The following is a 19776-nucleotide window of genomic DNA, read 5'->3' as shown; positions in this document are numbered from 1 at the left end:
CTTGTGAGTCTCTTTCTTCAGATTCGAGCTGGGATGTCTTATAAGAACCAGGTTATCAACTTGGTACTGTTATGCTTACTTACTCTTCGTATCACCTTTTCAATCAAATTTTTAGAAATTATTTCCTGATTTACTTCTTACTTGACACTAGGTTGTTCAGGCCAATTAAAATTCTTAATTAAAGGTTCTCCTACAAAAGGTTTTCCTACAACATCTAAAGGTGTCAATCCAGTTGATAAATGGGGTAATTCATGTAGGATAAGTTCAGAGTCCTTAATTTTCGTTGTCCACAAAGTATGTTTTTCATGGCAGTATGTATGACACAATTTCCTTCATTACCCGTTCAGACGTATTTGATAGCAGGTTATAACTGGATATTAACACTTGTCGAATACTTACCAATGCTAGGAATTCTCTAACTTTGTTGCTCACAAATTGTGGTCCATTCTGTGGTCTGTAAGAAACCATTTTTGGTTTACCTACTTCTAGAAAGTATTGTTGTAAACAGTGTACAACTGACTGTGTATTTGCTCTCTTAACAGGATATAGTTTTACATATTTTGTCCAGCATTCTATGATAACCAAAATGCTTGATACTCCTCCCTTTCCTTGTGGAATTGGTCCAAAGAAATATGCTTCTGTAAGGTTGTGTGAATGACTTAGGGCTAATAGGGTACATTCTGTATTTCACATGAGTATTACTCTCTTTTACTTTCTGGCAAGTTTCACAGGTTGTAATCAAAGACACTATTTTATGACCTAGTTTCTTGAAATAATAAAATTTATTCATATCAGGTATGCATTTTTTGATTCTGAAGTGTCCGTATTGTGTGAACATACTATACAAGTTCGTCTTCGGAATACACATACGCCACTGCTGTGATGTTACACTGTCTCTCCAAAACTAGTTATGATCTACAATTTTCCATTTTACCAATTGATTAGGAGGTAATGTGTTCTGGATACACACAGAAAATATTTCTGTGAAATAAGGATCATGATGGATATTCTCTGTTATTCTTTGAACCATCTCTTTTTACCATGATGTTCGGATATTCTGCTGACATAAAATTAATGTCAGAAATAACGCCAGGCCCTTCTGTACGTTTCAAGTCATCCATTCTTGTGGGTATCCTCAATAATGCACCAGGTACTATATTTTCGGAACCTTTTACGTATCGTTTCTTTATATTGTATTCCTGTAGGAAAAGCATCCAGCACATCAACCTACTGTGTAGTAATCAACTACTCATAAGAAAGGATAAATCCATCGTGCTAAAGAATCTTGCCTTTTCAAATTTGGATAACAATTCGTCAGTATTAATTGGCAGGTCCCTCTCCGTATATGTATGTCGATTCAATGTACGAGCATCTAAGACTAATCGTACCCTGCCTGAAGCTTTCTTCACCGCTACTAGATGATCATTCATTACTTCGTTCTATAATATTATTATCAATGATTTTGTTAATCTCGTCCCGAACTGCTTCCTTCAAACTCACTGGTATTGGGTATGGTTTGCAAAAGAATGGGGTGTCAACTTTGATTTTGAACATACAAATATAGTCGCTGATATTACCTGGACAATCGGTAAATACCACTTCATACTCCATTAAAATTTTATATAAATCTCGTCTTTGTTGATCATCTTGTATATCAGTTAGATGTGTTCCTTGATCAACATTATCGATTTTTGGTGGTAATTGTGCTGTAGCTGTTAATCTTGGACACTGGTGCTCTGTTGTTTGTTCCTCAAAGTGACTCTTTGTTACAAAAGGTGTCCAGCATCTACTGCCATCTTTACCAAAACAAAGATGATGTTTGTCAAAGTTTAAGATAACTTTAAACTCTAACAACCAATCCAAACCAAACAGTATGTCTCTATTAAAATTCTCTACTATCAACAGCATTTCACTAAATAACATATTTCCAATACTGCAGTTCACCTGAGTTTCGTATCTTACAAGTTTACTTTTTGTTCCCGTTATCCTGATTATGTATACTCCAGTCACTGGCAATACAGTATGTACTGTTTATTCTGTATCGAGTTAAAAAAATAAATATACCTCACTTCCCAAATCTATAAATATGTTAACCTCGGAATTTTCCACTGTACCTGCTATTATAGGTTATGGGTTATTAGTACCTAAGCTTGGTTCTTCAAGCAACAACCATTCTTTTGTGGGTATTTTGTGCGTAAAGTTGACATACTTATATGGAATAGGGCCTCCTAATATATGTCCACGACCTGGGCACTAGGGACTACGTTCCTATTTTGTGTCTTTTGGTTACTCAGTACAAATTCTTGAGAAGTTACTGACTCTAAATTTGAATGTGGATGCTTCTTTTGATAATTACCGTTACAACTTTTCTTATTGCACTGGTGTACTTTTGATAAGTTTCTCGTGCCTTTTAAAATTATTCCTGCTATTCATTTTATAGTTCGAACTTTCACTTTGGTGTAAAGTTTCGTTGCAGTCCTTATTTATTGCATCAAGTGCATCAATAAAAGACAACAACTCTTCTACCATTTTCCATCTTTTCTCGCATAGATGGGCAATCATCTAATTAAAATACATACCAATCCCTCTTCTTCCATGGGTTTATCTAAATACTTTGCTCATGTTAAATTCCAATTTATTTCCCCATAGTACCCCAAGTAGTATTGTAATATTTTGGGTCCCGTGGATCTGATAACCAACTTTTCTTGAGCACTGGAAGACCAGTATTTCTCTTTAAATTTGGTTTTAAAGTCTTTCCAAGAGGAAAAATTCTCAATATTTACTGTACCCCATTCTAAGGCTTCCCCTAGAAGGTACCCCACAGCAAATTCGATCTTCTTAAAATCTTCCCAATTTTTTGGTAATGCTTGGTTAAACCTTTCTAAGAAATGGGTAGGATGTACATCTCCGTCCGGCTTAAATTTTGGGAATTGTCTCTATAACCCTGAGTTAGCTCTCCATTGTAAATCAGTCACAGCTTCACTATAATCCGTTCATCATTAGAATAAACCTAATGTAAACAAACACAAACGTGGTGATTGGTTAGAAGCCATAGCACACCTACACTGGTGGTGTTATGCTCCTGGAAGTAGGTCCTACTTACGTATTAGATATATTATTACTAAGTTATGTTAAATGAAACTTTAAGATATTCAAATGTATTAACAGCCATAGACGTTTTTCTTAATCACGCTGTAGCTATGTAGTTTTTATTACAAAAATCTTGTACAGTCACAGCCTCTGCAGCATTGTGCTCTTATTGTCGAGCTGTTAATGCGTAGTATGAAAATGGCTGAGGCTGCTTTCTGTTCCGTAGTGGAACGTGCGCATGGAACACGGTGAAAAAGTACCGAGAAATAGGCTGTTCTTAATGTTTTTCATAAATTTAAGGGTGTAATGCAGTTGACTAATAAATCCACATTGTACGTGTAGCGCAGTCGGTAGGGTGACGAGATATGATGTCCAGGCGGTTATTCGTGCATTGGTTCCAGTATCCCTTGTCATTATTTTTTCTTGTTCAGTTTGAAATACCTACATCTCGTAAAACTCATCATTTTTTATGAGTAATGTACGTCGTCTTGTTTCTAATTACATATTGGACGCGAAATTTCTGTTTGCGTTTCAAATACAAATTCTTAATTATCAAAGTTTTATGAAAGACTGTTCATAAAAGTTGTTTAAATTAAGAAAACATAACAATTTCAGTTTTAAGGCAAAAATGAATAACCAAATCCTCTTTATTTGGACTATGTCCATCGTTTTATACCACAGGGTTAGATGAGTATCGTAGAAACACGAAAAACAATCATTTTCGCAGCATCGAGAACATCATACAAATGCTGGAGTTTTACATTTGCTACTGCACCATTACATTATGAACCCAACAGAACTGATCTGGAGCCAAGCTGAGAGATTTGGACTGAGAAGTAACAAGTCTGTTATGCTCCCAGACATACTGGAACTAACACACACACAGCTTTTTCACACATCACTGCCAAATGCGGGATATAGAATGACTCGTCATAAATGAAGAGAAAATGCTGCGCTTGGTTGGTTTTGTGGATTCTGTTGTTGATAGGCTCATTAACAACGTAGCATGTGGCACTTCCAGAACTGAAATGTATTTCTCGGATTCGGATAAGGAAGGAGCTAAGAGATTACCAGACGACTGGCTACAAGTAATGTAATACCTTCAGTGGCTTCAATATTTAACTATATGGTGAAATCCTTCAACACTCTCTTACGTTACACACAGCTTAATGCAGAAAAATTACCCTGTGGCTCGGTCAGGAATTTTCATCATTCTTGTTTTTAATTATGTAATTAGTACGTTAGCTAAACACAATAACGTGTTGCGGTTTTCGTCCAGTCGTCTAAGCTGCGTATTGTGGGAGCTTTTCAGTGTATTATTTCATTCTGCTTAAAAATTAGAAGACATTCGAAGCTGTATTGATCCTCTGCTCGTCTGCGGTCAGTGCTGTCCAAAGTTCAATGTGCGCTGTTGTCCCATAATATCACTAAGTTGATGTGTGTATAACATACAGCACAAAAGGTACCCTTATTATCGTACTTGAAAGTACTCGAGACAGTTTGCCAGCAGTCCCAAGTGAAACAGAAATCCAATGAGGTTCCAGCAAACGCAGAAGAATACATAGTTCAATGTTTACATCAGGTTTATTCTTGATGATGAATGGATTATAGTTAACACAATGTTAGGTGAAGGTACCCTTTTTTCTACTTTATCTTGGATAAGCTTAATTTCTTTCTACAGGTCGTCTATACCCTTCATGGTATCATTAAGTTCAGAAGAAGGAATAGGCGATACATTACTGGAAGTTATTCTCTCGGCAACTTTTCAATCTATAATTTCCCCACATTGTTCCTCCAAACTAATTACATTTATAATATCAGAGTTAGCTATTTTCTCTTTGAAATTTCTTTCTACATTATCTACCCGTGGGTTGACACCTGTACTTTGCGACTGAATGACTCGCATTAACTCATTCTGCTTATCTACACACTTTTTCAAAGGATCCTAATTTTTCAATATGTTCCAATTCTACACTATTACAATTGTTCTCAATTGTAAGTTCTAACCTTTCCGACAAATCCTGAAAGGTATCATTCTGTTTCTGGCTAATGCCGGTAAACATATGATTTATGTGAGTAGTCAAAGAGTTTGTCAACTCATTCTTTAGATCTGCTTTTAAATTCTCTACTTTAGTACTTACAGCATCGAACTCAGTCTTCAAAGCGCCCATTCCTTTGCATAGATTACTAAATTCTTCGCTTAGAGAGTCGACCTTGGCACTTAACAAACCTAAATTTGTCGTTTGGATATGTAGTGTTTCCCTCTGAGCATTTAAAGCTTCACTCTGGGTATTTAATTGAGAATTTACTAAGCCTAGTTCTTTAGAGTGTCCGCCCCAATAGCTGAGTGGTCAGCATGACAGATTGCCGTCCTATGGGCCCAGGTTCGATTCCCGGCTGGGTCGGAGATTTTCTCTGCTTAGGGACTTGGTGTTGTGCTGTCTTCATCATCATTTCATCCCCATCTGGTGCGCAGGTCGCCCAATGTGGCGTCGAATGTAATAAGACATGCACCAAGGCGGCCGGATCTACCACGCAAGGGGTCTCCCGGCCAATGATGCCAAACGCTTATTTCCATTTTTTACTTAGAGTCGCACTTTGAGCTGTGATTAAATTTACCAACACAGCCCAGTGAGGCACTTCTTTGCTAATTTTCATGGCCATAGCTAGGTCTTGAGTTTCCCCACTATGTTGTATATTTTCCATACTCTTGTATGCTTTAGCTTTTGTGAGCATTTAAAACTAACTTTAAATAAGAGAACTACACAAATAAAGTTCTCTACAATTGTACCAATTCGTACTAAAGTAATGAAGTTTTGTTTCATGCTCACCCGGCGTAGAATTCTCGTAGCATAGGTGAGTGGATGTGCAGGCAGGTCAGCACTGGTGAACTGCAGCTGGTGCCACCGGTGTCGGATGGACGTTGGTTTCCGCGTCTGCGTCCCCGCGACTTGTGTGAGAGCTGTGTACTCTCTGCACTGGATCTTCTTGGTTGAAGCATTCCATGCGTATTTCTTCTTTGCTGTTTTATCACTGTGAATTTTTCATGTCTTCACCATTTTTCATTCAAATTTTGCTCCATAGTAAATCCCGTGTTGTATTATGTTTGGTTGCTATGGTAACACATAACAGCTTCTTTTCTCATTTTTGACTGCAAATCCCACACACACACACACACACACACACACACACACACACACAGGGCGCCACATTCTAATGTTCTGATGACTTAGTGTGTGTGTGGGTCTGGGTTATACTGATTTATTTCCCCAAACCACATTCCACTTCTTTACAAGATGACTTACTTGGGGTTTGCAGCCACTCCTCTTTACTAGATAGCAAGCTGCTGGAAACTCTCTTGACTTCTTCTCTGTCGAATAACACTAGTTACAGGAACTTCCAAGCCTCTTTCTACTAGTGAAATAAGTAGCCATACAAACTTTACATTTCGTCAATCAACGATGTATTTGACTTTCAAGCACAATAAAAATTCTCACTTTCAACATAATATGTAACTTAAGTAAGTCTCTTGTACAGTTGTATGTTAGAAACAAATTGATTTACATTCTAAAGAAAGTCTTTTTCGACACCATGACTTTCAGAAAAGGAGACTGAAAAAAAGTCTTGCCTTTAACAAGGCTGAGTCAAGAGTCTATATGAGTACTTTTTCAACTGGTCTTGTTTCACATAACAGTAGTCAGTGACACAATAAGCACAAAGCTGCATATGGATTCCATGGTTCTTCCATACACACACACCAACACATCTATGGATTGCCCTGTCAGGTAATGGTCGGTGCCGTTTGACCGCTGCATCTACTTTCTTCCCGCGACTGATTTTAAACCTGCACGCACAAACATGGTACGCACAGTAGGTAGTATTTTACCATCCCACACTCGTATCTAGAATATCATGTGTTTGAGACGGTAGAAGACTGATGAGTGGCTCTAGAATTTACAAAGAAATTCTCAAATCACTACAGTGTTCGACCACATTTGGCTAGAAGATGGTTTTCCTTTGCAGTTTTGAGATAGTATCATCGTACCAATCTGTAGACCAGGTAAAAACTCAATGTTCATCAATAGCTACTGTGTGACTAGCCTCAGGAATATACTCGCTAAGCAATTTGCTTGAAAGGATGGGCTCTCGAATCATGGGGCCTTTGGTCTCTGTATTGTTGTGGTTTCCAAGAGTAACGATCCACAGTTGACAAGGCCATCTGACAGTATCTCTGCCTGCCTCAAAAATATTTTCCTTCACAACCCCTCTTACTTAGTACGCAGACTACGAACAGGACTGATATGTTCAAGGACCTAAAGGTGGTTGCCCCCTGAACTTTTGGCATCTGTTTCTATCTATTCCTTGGGAGTATTGAGGCACTACAGTCATTTGCACTGACTATTCTAAAACTGTGGATAGAACAGCATATGCTTTTACATCTCTCACATTTTCTTTGACCATCCCAGGTGCAGTTGTTTGGTTGCAAAGAAGATCGCTTCTAACTCTGAGATGGAACAACATCTGGTGAGCTATTGCCTCCTTTGATAAACTGTGCACTACCAAGGAGATGATTGCCATCTAACACTCCTTCCATTTCTCCTGGAAGGAATCCACCACCCTGTGTCACCTCTGCGTCAATTATATCAAGTTTATGTTTGGAGCCACACTCAAGCTGTTGTTGCAGAGCCTTACCAACAGTAGCTCACATCCTGGAGGTGGCTCTCTATGCCAGACATGGTCTTCCACCTTCTTTGCCTCTAATGTTTATGGGCAACTCACAGGTGGTTGAGTTGGCTCTCCTTTTTCTCTTTGAAATTGGTTTTCATTCTCACCCATGATGTTTTTGATATTTATTCTCAGGTATGATGTTTTTGATTTTTGTTCTCAGGTAAAACATGTGAAACTACTTCCAGGGTGGGCTGGGGTGGTTAGGGTAGTTTCGTCTCCTATCACATGTGGTGTCTGAGGTTTCCTAACCCCTCCCTCACTTGCCAGCTGGCATGGTCACCACTCTTTTCCTTTATTTTAATTGCTTTTAGATGCAATTGTGCTCTGTTGAATAGCAACATTTCCACTATAAAAGATTGTGGGAGTAACGACCCCCATCATGTGCAAAGCCCCGGCTGTCACTTGCCTGGAGGGCCCCCCCCCCCCCCATGTACTGAGCTGATTATTCTCTCACCTTGTTTTGTTATTTTTGGCCCAAGTGATTCATGTTTTTAGCCTTTTCTCTTTAACAATTATGAATGTCCCAGCTAGTAGGAATTCCTTATTCTGTATTTGTCTCCCCTCTTAATGGGGCTGGTGGGGAATCAGATGACGATGGAGTTTCTCTTGCCACAAACGAGCCCTGTATGAGCCTTCGTCTGGTCTGACATATGCCCTGGCCTGACCCATATACTTCTCTTTCAGTTATTTCTCAGCTCTGTCATCAAATTACTGCCTGATGCTGCTAACTCCAGAGGAACTCTTTCGACAGAGGGGTCTGAGGACCTCGCTGTTTAGTCCCTTAATGCCAACTGAAGTTACATGTTGAAGGCAAACTTCCAGAAAGTTACATCCTACTTTACATTTTATTTTTGAGGCTTTATCAGTCTTCCGTTGTTTGCTTTCGTGCCACATTTACATAAGGTTATGAGAAGTACAGTTATGGGAAAGAATTATCAGAAAATTTGTGTGTACTTTATGCATAGAAAATTGATTTTAGTGCAGATGTGGTAGGTATAAAATAATGTAAATCTCATTTAGTTATGCTTTGTCAAGAAATACGTTTTTTGGATGTCTACTATGCTACACTTACATAATTATTCCCGTTTCTAGGTTTATTCCAAGGCTGATATAACTAATGATGATGACTGGCATATCATTGAAGATTTGGACGGGGCTGATGATGATGCAGAAGAGGTAAACTTAACTATCAAGCTTTGAGAAATAACTCTTAAAGCAACAATTTCAACTGCCTGTAAGGTTCAATGAACTCTAAGCTACAGTAAACAACTTTCTACAGTACTTGAGTTGGATTGTTGTTATTAAGTGCAAGGGTAGAAGTGTGTCTGAGATTTGTGACTGCGTGTTGCATCCATTTCACAAGAGAGCAGTGCTCCACCTCTGGGAACAGAATAATTAGTGATAGGGGAAAAGTTTAACATCTAATACCTTTCTTAAGTCAGACATATGAAAGACTTATCAGACAGAGTTTTTATTGGATACTATTTTGCTTGGATAACAATGTATATAGCAACACAAACTTTGAACACTTTCATACGAAGTTGATAAGTTGGACTGAATTAAGAATGCACTGGTCAGTTTGAGACAAGGAGAAGTGTACAGCTGGGTCTCAATAAGCACTTGCTCTAATATGGTAAGAAAGGTGTCGAAATGATGATACTGACAGTATTTATAGTTTTTTTGTATTTTTTCCCTTATTCACTTAAGAAGAATGCAAGGGCGGTACCTTTTAAGGGCATGGTCACTCTCCTTCCCTAATCCCAGCCTGAGCTCAGTCTCTAAATGACCTCAGATCATTAAACTGAATCTTCACTCCATAAATGTGGGCTCTGCCATTGCTTCCCAGTCTACATGCTTGGAATAGTCTCTTGGTGGCCTAAGTTTTAACTATTGTCTATTACACACCTTTCTGAAGAACAACTAATAAAGGCCTATTCCATGCATGATGGATGGTTTTCCGAAGGTATTGTTGTCTTGCTGTGGTCCTTATGACAGTGATGCACAAGTCACTAGTGCATTACAAATGCCAACAGATGAGCATGTAGAAAATAACATTCGGAACATTATTGAAACTAGATAACTGTAAGCTTATGGTGAGAGTCAAACTACACTTCCCAGTGATAGTATTCTACCACACAGTGGTAGGGAACCAGTGTGTGACATGAATACAAATCTTCAACAAATGTTACTTTATCCATCTTGGATCTTGTTGTTCTTCTTGGCTGTTATTTGATGAAGGATTGTTGATGGATAATGCAACCAGCCATAAATACTTTTAAACAGGTTTATTTTACTGCCTTGAGCAGTTTTGAGCTATCACTTCCATCTTCATATGGCAAGTTCATGAGTACATTTCAAGTTGTCGGTAAGCAGAGACTCCAACATGCCTGTCCTTGAAGCTAGAAGTTAAACCTGGCATGTGTGCTGAATTAAGAGGAAAACATATTTTAGAATTTTTCATTACATTTATTTAGCACCCAACCATTTTAAAACAATGAAAATGCACAGAAAATTGTTTCAAGAGTCACATTCACGTCTTCTGATTGTACATACCCAAATCCTTAAACAGGTGCACTTTGACGTGTGAAACAGCTGTTACTGAGTTAAACCATTTGGACAAAAAGCCACCATTCCAGATAGTAGTTGTGAAGTACAATGTCATCTGAATATCCATTAGGATGAAGGATGAGGACTGTTCTTGCCAATCGGATAACCAGCTTATGCTGGAAAATGGACTGTCAGATGGTGAGAGTGTGATTCCTGAAATTCTCTGTTGTGTGTTTTCATTGTTTTAATGTGGTTGTATGCTAAATAAATATAATGGATGACTTAACACTTGCTAACTCTAATCCATATAATGGAAAATATTAAAATATAGCCCTTTTGTCTGTAACATAAAAGAGGGTGTATACGCCCAGGAAATCCGGGGAAAACCTGGGAAATTTTTCGTTTGGGAGAAAACTGGGAATTTTTTAGAATTCCAGGAATTTTTCATTGTCTTACTTTTGATTTAAATGATTAATGGAAAATCTCATATAAAGATGTGAAACAAATACTAACAAAGAGATAGAGGGGCTGGCCAGTACTTACCTCAGCTCAGTACAGCCGATAGATACACATAAAACAGAACCGAAAATTTACATTCCTAGCTTTCGGAACAAATGTTCCTTCATCAGGGAGGAGAGAGGGGAAAGAAAGGGAAGAAGGGAAAGGAGATTCAGTTACTCACAACCCAGGCTATGAAGCAACAGGGAAAGGAAAATAGGGAGGGTAGCAAGGATGGAGGCATGGTTGTCAGAGGGAGCCAAAGATAACTGAATCTCCTTTCCCTTCTTCCCTCTCTCTCCTCCCTGATGAAGGAACATTTGTTCCGAAAGCTAGGAATGTAAATTTTCGATTCTGTTTTATGTGTATCTATCGGCTGTACTGAGCTGAGGTAAGTACTGGCCAGCCCCTCTATCTCTTTGTTAGTATTTACTTTTGATTTAAATTTTTGTAATTTTGACTGATAAGAACTGATATTCTAACAAAGAATTTTAGTTTAGCCCACTACTGTACAATAATGCTGCAGCAATAAAACATAAAACGAGAGAGAAACACCAATGCAAAACTTACTACAAAACACTGAGTACACATAAGTGCTTGCCAACAGCAAATTGTATCCAAGACTTCAGGACAAAGACTATGCAATACTTCATATCATCTGCTTTCGATGAGTGTGATGTCACAAAAGCTTACACTTCTAACAGGTCGCGCAAAAATATTCCAAGTGGCGGTGTGAGAAATGTTATTCTTAAAGTAAATTTCCGTTTAGGCAAAATGAGTTATGTTATGTGTGAGAATGTGCAATGAATTTGTTAAGTCACAGTGTGATTGACTCTCATTCAGAACTTAACATTTTGAAGACCAGCCACTTCGAAGAATTTCGGACCTGGAAGACAAGAAATTTATGTCGTCATTTAAACTTTTACTGGCATGGCTGTGTTTGATATATCTTAAAGGGTAACATACGCAAAACTTTTCTTGTGGCTATACTACACGTAAATTAATTTAAACCAAAAATTTTCCTATTAGTGTATCTGCTCTACTTAACAGCGATGTTGCTATTGGTTACTACATCAGGTATCCTATGGTCTGAATATCTACTTTCATTTGCTGCTGTGATAAGATGATGTGATCTGTGATTGGGTGACAGAAGCAGATCACAATCTGGATTTCAGTGCTTCAGAAACTAACGTGCTGTGTTTTGTAGAATTCATATTTATACTTCCGTAATATGAAAATATGCAACATACATGTTGCTGCACATCAAAGAATTTTCCAAAATGTGTTATTTTTTTGCTAGGTTTCATTTCCTAAAGTGCCAGGAAGTGGTGTTTAAACATTTACCACTCAAGAAATTGATAAGTTTTACAGTTCCGAGGGATACTTTAATCCAGAAAAATGTGCACTTTCATCCGGGAAAAAGTATATTTTTATCCAGGAAAAATTTGGGAATTTTTTTTTCCTTTGCGTATACACCCTGTAAAACTAGATATGAAGTTGTGTCTTAAGGATAATGCTTAAATTCTTTCCTATTTGACTGTATAAGTTCACAAAGCTACCGCCACTTCCACAATATAGAGCAAGCCTTATCTCAAATGTCAGTATTTCAGAGAATATTCAGTAATATTTTCTATTTTTTGATATAAGTGACCTGTGGTCTCTAGCAGCTTAAAAGCATCTTGTGTATTGTAAATCCTGGTTAGAGTCCTCGACTGGCACAAATTTTCATTGATATCATTCAGTTATGCAGCTGATGGTTGTCCGTATTTACAACTGCGAATACATTTCATGTATCACGTGTATTGGTTCACTTGAATGCAGTGAAGGCATAGCCACCCCACAGTGGTGGCCAAAATCATCTTGTAGCTCTTGTAATGTTTCCCTTGGAAATTTTCAGTCTTATGATAATCATTCTGGGGAACGTAAGGAAGAACAGTACTTTGGACTCATTGATGAGTAAAACTACTGAAATTCTTTTATGACAGTTCATGGTCTTAAGTTTCCCCAGTGATAATTGTTTTTCCAGTTACTGAACATCTTTAGATCAATAGGAGTTGCAGAGCAAACAAATAGTTTTTTGTGCTATAGACAGTATCTACATGTCACTCTATGCTGAAGTATGTTAGCTGCAATGTGATTAACCTTTGAGAATGGGAGAGTAGGAAGTCATAAGAACTTAGCAGTTATACATAGTAGTGGAGGAGGAGGAGTATTGCAAATCTAGAGGGTAGCACCCATAAAATTCTGCTTCACCATTTACAAACAATGTAAAAGAAAAATAAAACTCCAGATATCTCATGAGAGGCACACTTACCCCTTAAATAATTAGAAATCTCGCTGTGTTTTGCTCTTTCTTGAGTTCAGTATGCACACAAGGATCTACATCCCCCGTCCATAGAATGTGGTCTAGTGCCTAGCATTGCTGCCTCTGGATCACGGGGTCCCAGGTTCGAGTCCCGGCCGGTTTGGGGATTTTCTCTGCCCAGGGACTGGCTGTTTGTGTTGTCCTCATCATTTCATCATCATCATCATCACTTGTGGCAGTGGCTAGAGTGGACTGTGAAAAAATTGGAGTGTGTAACAATTGGGACTTTGTACGGGGCACTGATGACCGCGTAGTTGAGCGCCCCACAACCCGATCATCATCATCATCAATATCTCTATCTCTCTCTCTCTCTCTCTCTCTCTCTCTCTCTCTCTCTCTCTCTCTCTCTCTCTCTCATGCACACACACACACACACACACACACACACACACACACACACACACACAGCATTTATCTTTAAGCAGTTATATTTTACTGTAGAAACATCTTATCTTTAATTTAATACCTTCCTCAGAGAAAGAGCTTTTGTGGATCAGGTACATCAGTACATTCTGTGTTACGTCTGTTATGGTTTCTAAAACTTTCCTTTTGGGTTAGTATCCAAAGGTTATAATAGTTGTGCAAGTGTCTCACTTCTTGATTAGTTGCGAGTGGAATGAACATGACTTGGGTCGATGGTGCTATATTTAATTATTTATATACCTGTTTTTTTACTTCAGAACATAATGCATCATGCCGCAGGAAATATTGAAGTGTATTAAAAATATCAAAGAAAATGACACACCCATTTTGTTGTTAAGAAACATGTCATTTGTTTAGCAACTATCAAAGATTAAAGACATTGATCACAAATAACACAGCATTAAAGTAAATAGCAGAACAAATGGCTTTTTGGATCACCATGGGTTCTGTGGCAGTGGGGCAATGAACACTAATAGTTGCAGGGTTGTGTGTCAGATAACCAGGCTTTTAGGTTGTTCTCACAGTGAAAAAACAGTTAATGTTTTCGAATCAGGTGACCAGACCGGCCAATCGATGTCACCCCATAGGATCATATAATTGTTTGTAATGTCTTTGAGAAGGAAGAGTAAATAAAAAGTATGTGGGACAGTAATATTCTCCTGAAACCATATATTAAGGCAATTTCATCCAGACTGGGCTGAAGAAGATGTGTAGCAGTTTGCAATGTACATGCAAGAACACAGTTACTGTCACATCTTCTTTCATCAAAAAGATGCACCTCTAGTTCTTTTGAGTTTGGGTCTGAAGTGGCACCCATTCATGAAATTCGCAATAGTTTTCGTTAAGCCCAAAACCTCAACACATTTTTGATGAAACAAGAAGTCACTGTGACTCAGTTTGTGATATTATGGCCCACTTGCATGAACAACTTCACTTGTAATGTTGTCATGTTGGATGATAATTTCATAATTAGAAAGAAGGGCTTATTGTTTAAATTGATTTGCAATATCTGTTTGCATTCATATGGAGCATATTTCTGTTGTAATCCTTTATTTAGCATTTTTAGATTCCGTAATTTCAAAGAGCAGTTTTTTCTGTTTCTGTGTTGTTTACAAGATATAAAACAAGTTTCCTTTTTTCTTTTGTTGTAGGATCTAAACTTCTAACCCAATGTTTCCATCTCTTATCTTATTCTTTCCTGACATTGTCCCTCTCCCATTTGCTTTTTAACATTTGCTTTGTATTCGTTTACGACCTTGATTCACAGTTGAATCCCTCTTAATATTGTACAAAAAGTATCATTATGTGTGAGTAACACATTGCTGTCAGTGCAATTGGAGCAGTTTTTGTTTATTTTTTAGTTGGTTTTTAATCATTACTTACATATTTACATGGGCATTTACGTGTGTGGCATGCCACTAAATTTGCAGTAATGTCTTTGCTTCTTTCTTATTAGCTAGACAAATCCTGCAGACGCAGTCATACAAAGTTGACTAGTTCCATTGCATGCCCATTTAGAGTGTGTGTGTGTGTGTGTGTGTGTGTGTGTGTGTGTGTGTGTGTTTGTCAGTGGCATTGATAGAAGCAGTCAAGAGAATAAGAAATGATATCGGATATTTTTTTATGCTAGTGTTTGTACATTGTATTGATGATACACTCATTAAATTATAATTATTTACTTATAGGATATTTTTTAATTTTTAGTGTGTCAATAATATTGTAATTGATTTCTCATACGAGTAGGAAAAATGTGTGTTTAAGTTTTTTGATGATTTTTGTATGGTAAAATTGCTTTAGTAACCTTTTGTAGTCAACACACTTTTTAAACTTATTTTTAAGCACCCACAAACAAGACCATATTATATATTGTTTAAGGTGTGTTTACTGCTCTAGGATACTTACTTAGGGATTTTGTGAAGAGCCTCTGGCAGATATTGCTTTTTTCTTTAACTTAAGAGCATTTTATGATCTTTGTTAACAGTATTATCTACAGAGTTACAATCAGGATGATCTTAAGCAGAAATGCAAATGCATGTTGTTTTGTTTCCTAATTTTTGCTGTATGCTATATCAGTGGTGTGATTACTAACATTCTGATTTTGTTTCATTTGATATTCTCACTTACAATCACTTAAGTCTTATCCTTTCCTGGATGTTAAAATTTTGATCTCTTTCCCTGAACTTCTCTGAGACCAGAATCCTGAGGTTGCCATTCATAGATACGATACAATCCTAAAATCACACCCAAATTCACCCAGAGCCTGGTATGGAAAAGCCACTGCCCTTGATCAGCTTGCTGCAAAGAAGAAGAGTAACTTCATTTTGGAACAAGCTATTGATGCTTACAAAAAGGTGACATCGGGACTGAGCAGTGTAAAAGACAAACTCTTCATTTTAGCTGCTGAACGCTGCATTGACAGGATGCGTTTCAGAGGTAAATGTTGACTGCTTTAATAGGTAAAAATATAATGTATGATTTCAATGATCACTTATGTAGGAATTTTTCCAGGTGTACATGCAAGAGCTGTCCCAATTCATAAATTGTTGATAGCAAGGTTTCCAGATGACCCAGCTTATCAAAATCAGCTTGCTGTGACATACTTAATGATTAACAGGTAAACAGTATTTATTTCTTGTATGAGATTTTTTAGGTTTTGGTGCAGTTCAAAGCCAGTGTCAGTATATAAAAAGTTGCTCAATGAAACCATATGTGTCAATAGACATCAACAGTATCTTCTGATTTGGAGCTAGCGTAATTCATTTAACGAAAAACGACATGCCTGATTAAATTAAACAGTCGATATTTCTAGTATGTAGGTATGTAAACATAATGGTGCACCTGACAATAAGAGAGGTCGTAACATTACCCTGTTTACCTGTGCTAATTTGCCTCCAGTAGCTGTACATCCACTGAATCTGGCTGAAAAGTGATTGTCAAAAGTAGGCTATTTCAAATACTGTTGTCCACTACTGTTCATGGCCAGATAGTCTCTCATTCACTATAATTTATGCACAGATAAAGGGTAGCCACATATTACACTCGACTGATGTTCTATAATAATGATTGTTCAAGTGAAGTAATTTAATGCTCAAGTGACCCAATAGTTTTCTTGTGGCAAGTTAATCATTGATTCACTTATTAATTACACTTTTCTTCCAGTATGTTGTCATTTCAAAATGAAAATGCTGTGCTCAGTAAGCATAATTTTGAAACAGCACAGTTCACAGTTCAGTACTATTGTCACAGTTGGCAGAATGCATTATTGAAGCTTAACACAGTTTTTGAGATTTATTGCAAGTTTACAGTCTGTTACTCCAAACAGTAGCTGAATTACAGAAATATGTCCTGGATGCAAAATTTAGATAAAACTCAGCACATAGCACAAATTGTAATTTATGCTAACTTGTCTGTGATACATTTTTAGACAGATGCTACTCACATTATACCCTTCCACACAGTGAGTAAAATAGCTCCCGATATGTTCCTTTTATAAGTTTACAATCATTAACAACACCCTCAGATATTGTTGTCCATTGTCTTTTTACAAATTATTATTAAACATTAACATTCCTGATTGATTATTGGAGAGAGAGTCTTCTGAATGTGAACTTTGAGAAACAATAATAATAGCTACTGAATTAGCTGTCTATTTTTCCAAAATATGGGATCCAACTTCAATAACAATATTTTTGATAATGCTACTTACTCTGAAACTAAATGAATGCAAAAGTTATTAACATATTTCCAATGTTAGCTGTATAAATGTGCTATAACTGGGAATAACAAAATAAATATATTGTAACTGTATAGATGAAAAAATCTACTCACCCGGTGGCAGAGCACACATAAAAGATTGTAATTGAGCAAGCTTTGGAGCTAGTGGCTCCTTCAGGCAGAAAGGTGGAAGGGGAAGGGTGGGAGTCCACCTGCTTTGTTACATGGTGTATGTCCAATTTCTGCAATTGCAATCTTTGACCGTATTTTTAATACTCAGATTTGTGGAAAAAGGATGGCAATCTTGCTCCAGCCTATGGCTGATTTAGGCACTGTTAAATATACATACATCTCTTTAACACTGTCTTAAATCACCCATGGGCTGCAGCAGGACTGCTGCTCTTCTTCAACAAAGGAATAATTCCCTAAGTATTACAAATATGCTAAATTGAAATTACTGAAATTGGACTTAACTGTCTTTATCTCTCATAAGGAAACATTACCAACTTGACCTCATATTTTAATGAGGAAAGAAGCACAGATCAACATATCAGCCACAACGATTGATTCCATATGAAAATTTGGGACACAATACTGATAGTTTGCAGTTATGGCCATCTCAAAGTACAGCTTCCAAACTTTCATTCACAATGGTTGTTTGCCAGTTGACCTGCTCCACTGCAGCTATCTAATACCAGAGAGTGAAGTACCATATAGTGGAGTAAGAGGTTTGTGAAACATTGTTTGACATCGGTAACATATTTCTTTTACTATGTCAAACTGTGCAGTTCCTAACTTGTAGCTAGTGTGTGAGCTCTGTTAGTGTTGAGACTTACAAATGCAGTTTAAGTGAACGTGTCAGTAAAGTAATAGTTTAATGATATTGAATTACTGTATTAACTTCGCTGTTGTGCATTTTTGCTTTGGCTTTTCAAGCTGCCACTGAAAAAACGAAGTACATGTGCATGAGATCTGCTACTCTTAAACATCATTGGCATGATTAAATTGTAAAACGTTGCCACTCCATTGCACAGCACTTCACGCTTGGGCATTAGGTGGCTGTTGTGTGGTGGCACAACTGAAAAACAACGGGTGCACTTGGAATGTTTATAAGCTGTACTTTCAGAAGATCATAACTGCATGCTATTAGAATCATGGCCCAAATTACATGTGGGATCAGTTGTCAGAAGTGATATCTTGCAGATGTCCTTTTTTCCTCCTCAAGATATAAAAGGAAGTTGGTAATGTTTCCTTTTCAGGTATTCAGTGATCATCATGGTGTTGTAGTTTTCTTGTATGTGAAGTGTGGTAAGAGTTTCTGCTATGTGAACACTTTAAATTTAACACCATAATTTTTTAACGGGTTCACATGCGCTTGAGTTTTTCTGCAAATTTGCATAAGTTGTGAAAATTTTATGTTGCTTACCTCTGAAATAAATTAATTGATTTGATTGTTCTAGTTCACTAGCTGCAGTCCACATTTAACTAGCAAACAGTTTAACTTTGCTTGAGGGTGACAAGTAGGGAGCATGTACTAGTGCTTCAAAATGATGCTGTTACTTGGCAGCTAACTCAAAAAGATTTCAGCTGCGACATTTGTTGAGAAAGCTTACTTTCACATAAAACTAAAATGGCCAAAAAAAAGCCGAAGGTAATAGAAATAGTGTAATGCATGAAAGAAGGTACAATCTCAAGAAGTGTACCCAAAGGAAAAGATTTCACACATTGGGAGAAGTTTTAGATATCATAGATGAAGATGAAGATTTTAAGGATGTCTAGAATGAATTTTTGACAGTGGAATAGGTACACTAGGACATATTGCTTCATATACACAATGTGATCAAAAGTATCTGGACACCCCCAAAAACAATCGATTTCTATATTAGGTGCATTGTGCTGCCACCTCCTGCCAGGTACTCCATGTCAGCAATCTCAGTATTCATTAGACATCATGAGAGAACAGAATGGGGCACTCTGCGAAACTTACAGATTTACCAGGTGTACCGGTATGAAATGAGCGTTAAGATACAAATGTGTCGATAGGGAACATTTGTTGTGAATGAGCCTTTATTTATTTATTTAATTTTTATATTTGGTATACATAAAGTCATGGAACAAAAAACATCATATGTTTTCATCGTGTTAACAATGTCGAATTTTGTACCAGAAAGTGATGATTTGCGGAAAGCATTAAATTTTTGTTTTCATTTGAAAAAAGGTGCTGCAGAGTCACATCAAATGCTTGTCGAGGCATATGGTGATCGTGCTCTATCAGAAGCAACATGCAAAAGATAGTTTCAACGGTTCAGAAATAATGATTTAGATGTAAGAAATGAAGAACGTGGAAGACCACCAAAAAAGTTCGAAGACGCCGAATTGCAAGAAATATTGGATGAAGATGATACTTTCAG

At 37.3% G+C, this 19776-nt stretch overlaps 1 protein-coding gene across 9 annotated transcripts in view; it reads left to right on the top strand.

Moving 5' to 3' along the window:
* LOC126180425 (uncharacterized protein DDB_G0283697-like) overlaps positions 1 to 19776 on the top strand; it is a 221079-nt gene that overhangs the window by 167649 nt on the left and 33654 nt on the right. For all 9 annotated transcript variants that reach the window (XM_049924693.1, XM_049924694.1, XM_049924692.1 and 6 more), the window contains 3 exons: positions 8911 to 8994; positions 15847 to 16084; positions 16160 to 16265. In XM_049924693.1, coding sequence (XP_049780650.1) covers positions 8911 to 8994; positions 15847 to 16084; positions 16160 to 16265 — 428 coding nt within the window. The remainder of the gene's footprint in view (positions 1 to 8910; positions 8995 to 15846; positions 16085 to 16159; positions 16266 to 19776) is intronic.

Source organism: Schistocerca cancellata, chromosome 1, assembly GCF_023864275.1.
Source record: "Schistocerca cancellata isolate TAMUIC-IGC-003103 chromosome 1, iqSchCanc2.1, whole genome shotgun sequence".
Lineage (NCBI taxonomy): Eukaryota > Metazoa > Arthropoda > Insecta > Orthoptera > Acrididae > Schistocerca > Schistocerca cancellata.
The sequence above is the reverse complement of the archived record's forward strand: the minus strand, read 5'-3'. Positions and strand labels throughout refer to the sequence as shown.